Source organism: Oncorhynchus clarkii, chromosome 20, assembly GCF_045791955.1.
Source record: "Oncorhynchus clarkii lewisi isolate Uvic-CL-2024 chromosome 20, UVic_Ocla_1.0, whole genome shotgun sequence".
Lineage (NCBI taxonomy): Eukaryota > Metazoa > Chordata > Actinopteri > Salmoniformes > Salmonidae > Oncorhynchus > Oncorhynchus clarkii.
The window spans coordinates 1,525,453-1,538,440 of NC_092166.1; the positions used below are offsets into that span (position 1 = coordinate 1,525,453).

Here is a 12,988-nt window from a genome sequence, read left to right on the forward strand (position 1 = left end):
AGCAGTGTTTCTTAATCCTGATCGTTAGTAGAATAGAGCAGTGTTTCTTAATCCTGATCATTAGTAGAATAGAGCAGTGTTTCTTAATCCTGATCGTTAGAATAGAGCAGTGTTTCTTAATACGGATCGTTAGTAGAATAGAGCAGTGTTTCTTAATCCTTATCGTTAGTAGAATAGAGCAGTGTTTCTTAATCCTGATCGTTAGTGGAGTAGAGCAGTGTTTTTTAATCCTGATCGTTCGTGGAGTAGAGCAGGGTTTTTTAATCCTGATCATTAGTAGAATAGAGCAGTGTTTCTTAATCCTGATCGTTAGTAGAATGGAGCAGTGTTTCTTAATCCTGATCGTTAGTAGAATAGAGCATTGTTTCTTAATCCTACTTGTTAGTAGAATAGAGCATTGTTTCTCAATCCTAATCGTTAGTAGAATAGAGCAGTGTTTCTTAATCCTGATCGTTAGTGGAGCAGGGTTTTTTAATCCTGATCATTAGTAGAATAGAGAAGTGTTTCTTTATCCTGATCGTTAGTGGAGTAGAGCAGTGTTTTTTAATCCTGATCATTAGTAGAATAGAGCAGTGTTTCTTTATCCTGATCGTTAGTGTAGTAGAGCAGTGTTTCTTAATCCTGATCGTTAGTAGAATAGAGCAGTGTTTTTTAATCCTGATCATTAGTGGAGTAGGGCAGTGTTTCTTAATCCTGATCGTTAGTAGAATAGAGCAGTGTTTCTTAATCCTGATCGTTAGTAGAGTAGAGCAGTGTTTCTTAATCCTGATCGTTAGTGGAGTAGAGCAGTGTTTCTTAATCCTGATCGTTAGTGGAGTAGAGCAGTGTTTTTTAATCCTGATCGTTAGTAGAATAGAGCAGTGTTTTTTAATCCTGATCGTTAGTAGAATAGAGCAGTGTTTCTTAATCCTGATCGTTAGTAGAATAGAGCATTGTTTCTCAATCCTAATCGTTAGTAGAATAGAGCAGTGTTTCTTAATCCTGATCGTTAGTGGAGCAGGGTTTTTTAATCCTGATCATTAGTAGAATAGAGAAGTGTTTCTTTATCCTGATCGTTAGTGTAGTAGAGCAGTGTTTCTTAATCCTGATCGTTAGTAGAATAGAGCAGTGTTTTTTAATCCTGATCATTAGTGGAGTAGGGCAGTGTTTCTTAATCCTGATTGTTAGTAGAATAGAGCAGTGTTTCTTAATCCCGATCGTTAGTAGAGTAGAGCAGTGTTTCTTAATCCTGATCGTTAGTGGAGTAGGGCAGTGTTTCTTAATCCTGATCGTTAGTGGAGTAGAGCAGTGTTTTTTAATCCTGATCGTTAGTAGAATAGAGCAGTGTTTCTTAATCCTGATCGTTAGTAGAATATATGATTCTATAGACTAACAGTGTGTGTGTGTTCACAGGTACTCACATCTACCCCGATGTCTCCCTTCTCCCCTGGCATCCCCTGTCTACCTGTTTCACCCTGCAGGAAGAGAGGGGAGGAAGAGGGAGGAGAGAGGAGGAGAGGGAGGAGAGGGAGGAGAGGGAGGAGACCGGAAGAGGGAAGAGAGAGGAAGAGAGAGGAAGAGAGGTGGAGAGAGGAGTGGAGAATTAGAATTCAAAATCGTCACTACATAATAACAATCAGACACTAGCTATGATGACCAGGTTAACACACTGAGCTCAATCCTAGGCATTAACCTGGGGAGCTAACAAAAGTCTTTAGGTCTTCGTGTGTGTGTGTGTGTGTGTGTGTGTGTGTGTGTGTGTGTGTGTGTGAGCCCCACCTTGGACCCGAGGTCTCCTACTGGTCCTTTGGGACCTCCTTTAGCCTGCAGACAAAACACATCATCAGTGATGTCATCATGGGTCATACCGCTATGTCACTCAGAGAGCCTTCATAGAACACAACAACCTGCTATAAAGAGGTCATCATGGGTCATACCGCTATGTCACTCAGAGAGCCTTCATAGAACAACCTGTTACAAAGGGGTCATCGTGGGTCATACCGCTATGTCACCGCTATGTCACTCAGAGAGCCTTCATAGAACAACCTGTTATAAAGGGGTCATCGTGGGTCATACCGCTATGTCACTCAGAGAGCCTTCATAGAACAACCTGTTATAAAGGGGTCATCGTGGGTCATACCGCTATGTCACTCAGAGAGCCTTCATAGAACAACCTGTTATAAAGGGGTCATCGTGGGTCATACCGCTATGTCACCGCTATGTCACTCAGAGAGCCTTCATAGAACAACCTGTTATAAAGGGGTCATCGTGGGTCATACCGCTATGTCACCGCTATGTCACTCAGAGAGCCTTCATAGAACAACCTGTTATAAAGGGGTCATCATGGGTCATACCGCTATGTCACCGCTATGTCACTCAGAGAGCCTTCATAGAACAACCTGTTATAAAGGGGTCATCGTGGGTCATACCGCTATGTCACCGCTATGTCACTCAGAGAGCCTTCATAGAACAACCTGTTATAAAGGGGTCATCGTGGGTCATATCGCTATGTCACCGCTATGTCACTCAGAGAGCCTTCATAGAACAACCTGTTATAAAGGGGTCATCATGGGTTAGGGGTTACTTACGTTGCAGTCGAAAGAACAGCACTGAAAATCAGATGTAAAAAATCAACGTTATAAATGGCAATAAACACAGAAAGACAGATGAATGTGACTTTGTGCTAATGATTACTGTAGGCAAGACATACCACGTCCTTGGTCTCATTGGTCTGTAAGAGAAAGTAGATCAGAGGTTAGAGAGACTCATTTACACTTTAAAATGATAGGAGATGGGGGGGGGGAGAAGGGGAGGAGAGGAGAGGAGAGGAGGGAGAGGAGAGGAGAGGAGAGGAGAGGAGAGGAGAGGAGAGGAGGTGATACGTACGATCATATCTATGATACTGCGTATGGTCTGTAGCTGGGTGGATCTGCTGTTGTCAGCTGCTGTGAAGTTTTGTCTGTAGTTCTGATCTGTAGCAATCACTGACAGTCTTGTGTCCTGTAGAGAGCAATACATACATCAATTTTCAATATTTACAGTTATCAGTACCTTATCAATACATACAGGTATACAAAGTTATATATATCCACACAGTTATCAATGTACACATAACTAAACCAACGTCAAGTCAACACCATGTTAGTGACCAGAAAATACCCTCATAACTAAACCAACGTCAAGTCAACACCATGTTAGTGACCAGAGAATAACCTCATAACTAAACCAACGTCAAGTCAACACCATGTCAGTGACCAGAGAATAACCTCCTAACTAAACCAACGTCAAGTCAACACCATGTCAGTGACCAGAGAATAACCTCCTAACTAAACCAACGTCAAGTCAACACCATGTCAGTGACCAGAGAATAACCTCCTAACTAAACCAACGTCAAGTCAACACCATGTCAGTGACCAGAGAATAACCTCATAACTAAACCAACGTCAAGTCAACACGAGTGAATAAGTGTTCTGGAACACCGTAGTACTTGACCATTAAATCTATTGGTCCTTCTGCCTGGACTAAACACAAACACCCAGCAACACATGGGAGGAGCACAGTGTCAGTCACAGTACAGGACCCCTGTCACAGTACAGGACCCCTGTCACAGGGTCAGTCACAGTACAGGACCCCTGGAGCAGGGTCAGTCACAGGGTCAGTCACAGTACAGGACCCCTGGAGCAGGGTCAGTCACAGGGTCAGTCACAGTACAGGACCCCTGGAGCAGGGTCAGTCACAGGGTCAGTCACAGTACAGGACCCCTGGAGCAGGGTCAGTCACAGTACAGGACCCCTGGAGCAGGGTCAGTCACAGTACAGGACCCCTGTCACAGTGTCAGTCACAGTACAGGACCCCTGTCACAGGGTCAGTCACAGTACAGGACCCCTGTCACAGGGTCAGTCACAGTACAGGACCCCTGGAGCAGGGTCAGTTACAGTACAGGACCCCTGGAGCAGGGTCAGTCACAGTACAGGACCCCTGGTGCAGGGTCAGTCACAGGGTCAGTCACAGTACAGGACCCCTGGAGCAGGGTCAGTCACAGTACAGGACCCCTGGAGCAGGGTCAGTCACAGGGTCAGTCACAGTACAGGACCCCTGGAGCAGGGTCAGTCACAGTACAGGACCCCTGGAGCAGGGTCAGTCACAGGGTCAGTCACAGGGTCAGTCACAGGGTCTGTCACAGTACAGGACCCCTGGAGCAGGGTCAGTCACAGTACAGGACCCCTGGAGCAGGTCAGTCACAGGGTCAGTCACAGTACAGGACCCCTGGAGCAGGGTCAGTCACAGTACAGGACCCCTGGAGCAGGGTCAGTCACAGGGTCAGTCACAGTACAGGACCCCTGGAGCAGGGTCAGTCACAGTACAGGACCCCTGGAGCAGGGTCAGTCACAGGGTCAGTCACAGGGTCAGTCACAGGGTCTGTCACAGTACAGGACCCCTGGAGCAGGGTCAGTCACAGTACAGGACCCCTGGAGCAGGTCAGTCACAGGGTCAGTCACAGTACAGGACCCCTGGAGCAGGGTCAGTCACAGTACAGGACCCCTGGAGCAGGGTCAGTCACAGGGTCAGTCACAGTACAGGACCCCTGTCACAGGGTCAGTCACAGTACAGGACCCCTGTCACAGGGTCAGTCACAGTACAGGACCCCTGGAGCAGGGTCAGTCACAGGGTCAGTCACAGTACAGGACCCCTGGAGCAGGGTCAGTCACAGGGTCAGTCACAGTACAGGACCCCTGGAGCAGGGTCAGTCACAGTACAGGACCCCTGGAGCAGGGTCAGTCACAGTACAGGACCCCTGGAGCAGGGTCAGTCACAGTACAGGACCCCTGGAGCAGGGTCAGTCACAGTACAGGACCCCTGGAGCAGGGTCAGTCACAGGGTCAGTCACAGTACAGGACCCCTGGAGCAGGGTCAGTCACAGGGTCAGTCACAGTACAGGACCCCTGGAGCAGGGTCAGTCACAGTACAGGACCCCTGGAGCAGGGTCAGTCACAGTACAGGACCCCTGGAGCAGGGTCAGTCACAGTACAGGACCCCTGTCACAGTTTCAGTCACAGTACAGGACCCCTGTCACAGGGTCAGTCACAGTACAGGACCCCTGTCACAGGGTCAGTCACAGTACAGGACCCCTGGAGCAGGGTCAGTCACAGTACAGGACCCCTGTCACAGGGTCAGTTACAGTACAGGACCCCTGGAGCAGGGTCAGTCACAGTACAGGACCCCTGGTGCAGGGACAGTCACAGGGTCAGTCACAGTACAGGACCCCTGGAGCAGGGTCAGTCACAGTACAGGACCCATTGAGCAGGGTCAGTCACAGGGTCAGTCACAGTACAGGACCCCTGGAGCAGGGTCAGTCACAGTACAGGACCCCTGGAGCAGGGTCAGTCACAGGGTCAGTCACAGGGTCAGTCACAGGGTCTGTCACAGTACAGGACCCCTGGAGCAGGGTCAGTCACAGTACAGGACCCCTGGAGCAGGTCAGTCACAGGGTCAGTCACAGTACCAGCAGAGATGTTGAACCAGCAGAGATGTTAAACCAGCAGAGATGTTGAACCAGCAGAGATGTTAAGCCAGCAGAGATGTTAAACCAGCAGAGATGTTAAATCAGCAGAGATTTTAAACCAGCAGAGATGTTAAAGCAGCAAATATGTTAAATCGGCAGAGATGTTAAATCAGCAGAGATGCTTAATCAGCAGAGATTTTAAACCAGCAGAGATGTTAAAGCAGCAAATATGTTAAATCGGCAGAGATGTTGAACCAGCAGAGATGTTAAATCAGCAGAGATGTTAAACCAGCAGAGATGTTGAACCAGCAGAGATGTTAAATCAGCAGAGATGTTGAACCAGCAGAGATGTTGAACCAGCAGAGATGTTAAACAAGCAGAGATGTTAAACCAGCAGGGATGTTAAACCAGCAGAGATGTTAAACCAGCAGAGATGTTAAACCAGCAGAGATGTTAAAGCAGCAGAGATGTTGAACCAGCAGAGATGTTAAATCAGCAGAGATGTTAAACCAGCAGAGATGTTAAAGCAGCAGAGATGTTAAACCAGCAGAGATGTTAAACCAGCAGAGATGTTAAACCAGCAAAGATGTTAAATCAGCAGAGATGTTAAACCAGCAGAGATGTTAAAGCAGCAGAGATGTTGAACCAGCAGAGATGTTAAATCAGCAGAGATGTTAAACCAGCAGAGATGTTAAAGCAGCAGAGATGTTAAACCAGCAGAGATGTTAAACCAGCAGAGATGTTAAACCAGCAGAGATGTTAACTCAGCAGAGATGTTAAACCAGCAGAGATGTTAAATCAGCAGAGATGTTGAACCAGCAGAGATGTTGAACCAGCAGAGATGTTAAACAAGCAGAGATGTTAAACCAGCAGGGATGTTAAACCAGCAGAGATGTTAAACCAGCAGGGATGTTAAACCAGCAGAGATGTTGAACCAGCAGAGATGTTAAACCAGCAGAGATGTTAAACCAGCAGGCCTCTGGACGGTTGCCAGACACTTAATTTCCTTCTATCTATCACCAGACCTGGTAATTGTACAAACAACCTTCTGGCTATGGATCCTCTGTAAATAGATGAACCTGCCGCCCAGCAGAGGGCAGATTTAGAAACGTAGGTATCCTGCGTGCCACAAGACACCTGTTATACAGGTGCGCGAGCGTTGCAAAATAAATGTTGAAATCTATGTTATTCAATTATTGCATCCACATTGCTCGCAAGCGCCAACGAGCGTCTGCGTTGCCAAGGGCTAAAATAGAACCGCAAGCTAGCTAGCTAAATTGCCATAATGTCAAATGCTTTTCAACGTGTCCCCAAATTAATGTAATTGGTTCAGAGTTTGTTTTGATATTTTAACCTGCGTGTTGTGATTGCGTTTGGTGTGGGGGGGGCAAAATAAATGTATGCATGATGACGCACGAGAGCAGCCGGTTTGGGTTCCGTGTTAGTCCACCTAGCTAAAGCCTCTGCCTTACAGCTCAGAGAGCCAATGCAAGTCTTTAGGAGTCAGACGACGTTACCTACCTCTGCTACAATGATATCATACCTCATGGTCAGGTTAAAAGGGTTAGGTCTGTGTGTGTGTGTGTGTGTGTGTGTGTGTGTGTGTGTGTGTGTCATACCTCCTGGTCAGGTGATATGGCGACAGAGAAGACTTTAACCCCGTGTTGCCTGGCCTCATTGGCAGCTTCCTGTATCCCCCCACAGGGCTCCTTGTAACCTGTTAGAGGATGACCGTCCGTCACCACGACGATGTACTTATTCTCCTGGTAGTGGGAGCCCCTGAACACACACACAGTGAAGGAAGGAGAATGAAAAACCATTGGGAGGGGCCAGTGTGGTCAGAGGGCAATTAGGGAGCGTTACTTAGTTAGTTGGTAGTTATCTCATCGCTGCAACTCCCACACGGACTCGGGAGAGGCGAAGGTCAAGAGCCATGCGTCTTTCGAAACACAACCCCAACCAAGCCGCACTGCTTCTTGACACAAGGCCCATCCAACCCGGAAGCCAGCCACACCAATGTGTCGGAGGAAACCCTGTACACCTGTCGACCTGGTTAGCGTGCACTACGCCCAGCCTGCCACAGGAGTCGCTACTGCGCGATGAGACAAGGATATCCCTGCTGGCCAAACCCTCCCTAACCCAGACGATGCTGGGCCAATTGTGTGCGGCCACATGGGCCTCCCGGTCGCGGCTGGCTGCGACAGAGCCTGGTCTCCACCCAGAATCCCTGGTGGAAACAGCCAGCACTGCGACGCAGTGCCTTAGACCACTACGCCACCCGGGAGGAGGACATGAGCATTTCTAACAATATATTAGTGTGTGTGTGTGTGTGTGTGTTACCCTATGAGCAGCTCAGCGATGCCTCTCTTGATGGCACAGTCAGTGTGTGTTCCCTTGCCGATGTAGCTGATGCCTTTGATGTCACTGATGAGCGCCTGTCGCTCGGTGGCGATGTCACTCAGCTGGCGCACTAAGATGATCTCATCAGAGTAGTGCAGCGCTCCGGAGTTCCAAGTCAGGGAGCGGTCACATGGCTGGCGCCTAGCAACAAGGATATTAGACAGAGAGAGAAATAGATATGTCAAATCACACAAAACAATGTAACTACAGGTAAATTACTTTTACCATTACAGTAAGTCTCAAACAGGACCTACAGGACCTAACTATAACAAGACCTACCTATAACAGGACCTACCTATAACAGGACCTACCTATAACAGGACCTACCTATAACAGGATCTACCTATAACAGGACCTACCTATAACAGGACCTACAGGATCTACCTATAACATGATCTACCTATAACAGGACTTACAATTTTAGAAAAAATGGTTCCAAAATGCTGTCCCCATAATAAATGCTGTCCCCATTGTAAATGCTGTCCCCATAGTAAATGCTGTCCCCATAGTAAATGCTGTCCCCATAGTAAATGCTGTCCCCATGGTAAATGCTGTCCCCATAGTAAATGCTGTCCCCATAGTAAATGCTGTCCCCATAGTAAATGCTGTCCCCATAGTAAATGCTGTCCCCATAGTAAATGCTGTCCCCATAGTAAATGCTATTTTGGGTTCCAGGTAAAACTATTTTGGGTTCCATGTAGAACCCTCTGTAGAAATGGAGCTACATGGAACCCTAAAGGGTCCTACTTGGAACCAGAATAGTTATAGTTGCAACCAAAAAATTGTTATTCAAAAGGTTCTCTTATGGGGACAGCCAAAGAACCCTTCAAGGGTTGGGTTTTGTGAATAATCCAACATATTGGTTTGGATTACCCAAACATGGATTAATTTATCCAACATTTGGGTTTACATTCATTTTCATGCTGGGTTGACCCAGCAGCTGGGTCTTTTTTAATCTAATCCATAGGTTATTTTCAGGAAGCCAGCATATTAGGGGCGTGGCTTTCATATAGTTGTTTTTGGCCACCTGTGAGAGTAAATGTCATTCCTGTTCCATCATGTTAATTTTAATATTACATATTCTAATACAATATGAATAATTTTACATTGCTCACAACATTTTGTAACAAAGTCGTAACTATCCCAACATTGGTATAGTCATAAGCTTTTTAGGAACTCATACATTTGTTTAAGCTTAATTAAAGCTACAAAAGTGTCAGTGTTGAACCTTAACAATACAACAGGGATAAACAGAATTACATTTACTCTCACAGGAGACCAAAAATAACTATCTGAAAGCCACGCCCCTACCATGATACACCTCCAGTCTTCTGATCTGACCCTCTGGGTCATATCTTAATAACCCAGCGTCAACAACCCACACGTGCTCCTTTTAAAGAAACAACCCAATTAAGTTACCCAAAGCCTTCAACCCAGCAGTTGGGTCATCCAAACAAGGCAGCATTTTTGCAAATGGACACATTCACAATGAACAACACTGTGTACTCATCAAGTAGTATCAGTGTTCTGTAATCGGCAGTCATAGTGTGTGTGTATGCGTATGTGTGTGTGTGTGTGTGTGTGTGTGTGTGTGTGTGTGTGTGTGTGTGTGTGTGTGTGTGTGTGTGTGTGTGTGTGTGTGTGTGTGTGTGTGTGTGTGTGTATCTTACATCTCCTTGAGCTCCATGATGAAGCGTTCAGTAAAGCTCTTGATCTGGTCGATGTAGAAGTTGGGAGGTTTGGCCCTCAGAGCAACACTCTCAGACGTGTCCAGCACAAAGAACAGGTCCACCGGACACTCTGAACACACACCGAAGTAAACATGAACATAGGAAATATCTTCAACAGAAACAAACACCTGACACCTGTATATGGGCGACAGGGTGGCCTAGTGGTTAGAGCTAGTTCAAATCCCTGAGCTGACAAGGTACAAATCTGTCGTTCTGCCCCTGAACAGGCAGTTAACCCACTGTTCCTAGTCCGTCAATGAAAATAAGAAAACACACACAAGTCAGAGTTATCATAAAGTCCATCTTTAATTATATGAGCTCCATCACAACCCTGGGTTGCCGGTTCGAATCTCAGGACTGGTTGGGAAAATGAGAGTGATCCGGCTCAGCTGGTGTAACAGTATAGATTTTACGTCCGTCCCCTCGCCCCGCCCTGGGCTCGAACCAGGGACGCTCTGCACACGCCAACAGTCACCTTCGAAGCATCGTCACCCATCGCTCCACAAAAGCCGCGGCCCTTGCAGAGCAAAGGGAACTACTACTTCAACAACGTCATCGATTGAAACACTATTTAGCGCACACCGCTAACTAAGCTAGCCGTTTCACATCCGTTACACTGGCAACTAGCTGGTTGCCAACTATTGAGTTAAGCAGGCCTATATCCCACTGCTATATATATATATATATATATATGAGAGAGAGAGAGAGAGAGAGAGAGAGAGAGAGAGAGAGAGAGAGAGAGAGAGAGAGAGAGAGAGAGAGAGAGAGAGAGAGAGAGAGAGAGAGAGAGAGAGAGAGAGAGAGAGATGCTATAATATATACTATAGTTTATTGCGTTAAGCCTACATCCCACTGCTGCCACCAATGTAATGAAGCTGGTCATAAAGTCTAAAAGGGTAAAAGAAAAATGTAAAGCACAAAACTGTTGTAGCAATTTGTACTAAATTGTACAACTTCGAATAACAAAATAAAAGTAATATTTCAACTACAATATGTTTAGACTAAGGCCTCAATTCAATCAACAACCTCAGAAATATTATGATTCTGCATCCTGCATAGGATTTAAATTCAAATCCCAGCAATTTACACAGATTGATTGAGTGATTGATTACCCCTAAGGTCAGTTTCACTCCCCTAAGTGGTAAGTTAGGCTGTGGGTAACATTTTAATTATCCCACTCTAAGCATAATATGCAGCTGTGAGAGCTAGATAGACTGTAGCCTAACTACATACAGTAGGACCAACGACCAAACCAGCTCAGCATATCTGCTAGTTTAGGCACGGCCTAATATATGATTTAAGCATAGTCTATTTTACTAAGCTCTCTGTAGCTCCTACAGGCTGTTTGTTAAACTTCCAACGCAACATCTGGCCAAGACGCAGAGACACGCCAGAAACCATCCCGATTTTCGCTCTCTCGTTCGTTCTCCGTGGTTTCTACCTTGTTTCTCATCCCACAGAGCTTGTTTAGTTCCTTATTAATTACATAGCATACATAGACATACAATACTTGGACAACCAGGAACAATAAATCCGTTTCTTATCTAGAAACAAACTTTATAAACTCACCCCAGAACTTGGGTCTGTCGGTCTGCTGTGCGAGCGCCCCAGCGCACAGCGCAACGCACAGCAGAGAGAGAACTCCATGAGCCTCCATGCCTTTATTCGGTTAAAACTATACTTTCAAACCCAAAACACTCCCAGCCGTCTCCAACCCGAACCTCCGAACTGAACTTCAGAAGATGGATGAAACCGGAGCTCAGTCAATGTTCTAATTCCGTTAGTCAGTTAAAACCCCGAGCCAACACGGGAGCGCGCAGCAGAGCACCAGCACATGGAACGCCTCGCAAATAGGAGGGAGGAAGAAGAGGAGTTTACGCGCCTTCCTCTTCAGAAGAAAGTACATTTCACGCAGTAACTATGCTATGATCCAGATTGCAGAAGGGTCCAACGCCCATGCATATCTACATAAGAAACACACTATTCGTATAGACCGACATCTGTAGCTTGATGTGGTGACGTCTTTATTTCGTTTTAGTGGTGATTCAGTCAGCCTCTCCCAGTGTCTAAGGGACCTTATGGCAAACATCTGGAAGAGGGAAAATCAACTTGTGCTTGATTGTAGTTTTGTTTTGACAGCCTTCCTAGTAAATAATGTAATTTATTTCCTAGTAAATACGTTACACCTGGTGTAACATAGGTCTACACAGTGCAATCATGTTATATCAATATCACACATTCAGTCTAAGTACACTATGAAAAACAGATGGCAAACGCTACTGTCCTTCTTTTGTATATATATTTTAGCCAATGTTTAATGAAATAACTCTCTATCTTGCTCTCTCTCTCTCTCGCTCTAGCGTGTGTGTGTGTGTGTGTGTGTGTGTGTGTGTGTGTGTGTGTGTGTGTGTGTGTGTGTGTGTGTGTGTGTGTGTGTGACTATGTTGCTGAAGGCAAGAGGGAAGAGTTTCAAGACATCTGTTTTACTTCAGTGTCCAGATCTGACCTGACATGGAAGAGAGAAGGAGAGAGGGAGAGAGAGAGAGAGAGAGAGAGAGAGAGCGAGAGAGAGGGAATAGAGGGGGAGGGGGGTGGGAGAGAGAGAGGTTGTGACTCCCAGAAAGAGTTAGACTGCCACCTTGTGGTTTTGAAAGGAAGCGAGGAGGAGGAGTTGGGAGTTGGGTATGTCGAGAGTGTTTGGGGGTTGGGGTGTGTGTTTGTGTGTGTGTGTGTGTGTGTGTGTGTGTGTGTGTGTGTGTGTGTGTGTAGACTGTGAGACTACAGAGGGAATCTGGCCTAAACTCAGAGTTTCCATTAAGAACACTGTTTCAGAGAGAAAAATATGTTTACAGAGTGGAGAGACGGGTGGAGGTCGAGGGAGAAAGGGGAGAGAGAGGGAAGCAAGAGTCAGAGAACAAGGGAGTGAGAGACGAGTAAGACAGAAAGAAGAGAGAGAGAGAGGGGGGAAAGTGAAAATGAGAAAGGAAGAGAGAGGGGTAAGAGAGAAAGGAGAGAGGGAGAGAGAGAGAGAGGGGAAGAGACAAAGGAGAGAGGGAGAGAGAGAGAGAGAGTGAGAGAGGGGGGAAAGAGAGAAAGAAGAGAGAGGGAGAGAGGGGAAAGAGAGAAAGAAGAGAGGGAGAGAAAAAGGAGAGTGGGAGGGCTGTTTGGAAGCTGCATTGTGTGTGTGTGTGTGTGTGTTTGTTTTGGGTTAGGAGCTAGGGTTAGTTTTGGGTTAGGAACTAGGGTTAGTTTTGGGTTAGGAACTAATTAGGAACTAGGGTTAGTTTTGGGTTAGGGACTAGGGTTAGTTTTGGGTTAGGAGCTAGGGTTAGTTTTGGGTTAGGAGCTAGGGTTAGTTTTGGGTTAGGAACTAGGG

At 46.3% G+C, this 12,988-nt stretch overlaps 1 protein-coding gene across 1 annotated transcript in view; it reads right to left on the reverse strand.

Annotated features, from left to right (window-relative positions):
- LOC139375770 (collagen, type VI, alpha 1) overlaps positions 1 to 11,490 on the reverse strand; it is a 60,664-nt gene extending 49,174 nt beyond the window's left edge. The window contains exons 1-9 of the mRNA XM_071117601.1: positions 11,182 to 11,490; positions 9,553 to 9,682; positions 7,823 to 8,023; positions 7,102 to 7,261; positions 2,866 to 2,979; positions 2,690 to 2,710; positions 2,568 to 2,588; positions 1,759 to 1,803; positions 1,401 to 1,454 (exon numbers count right to left, since the gene is read on the reverse strand). Of these exons, the coding sequence (XP_070973702.1) occupies positions 1,401 to 1,454; positions 1,759 to 1,803; positions 2,568 to 2,588; positions 2,690 to 2,710; positions 2,866 to 2,979; positions 7,102 to 7,261; positions 7,823 to 8,023; positions 9,553 to 9,682; positions 11,182 to 11,269 (834 nt within the window). The 5' untranslated portion in view covers positions 11,270 to 11,490. The remainder of the gene's footprint in view (positions 1 to 1,400; positions 1,455 to 1,758; positions 1,804 to 2,567; positions 2,589 to 2,689; positions 2,711 to 2,865; positions 2,980 to 7,101; positions 7,262 to 7,822; positions 8,024 to 9,552; positions 9,683 to 11,181) is intronic.
- Between the last annotated feature and the right edge of the window lie 1,498 nt (positions 11,491 to 12,988).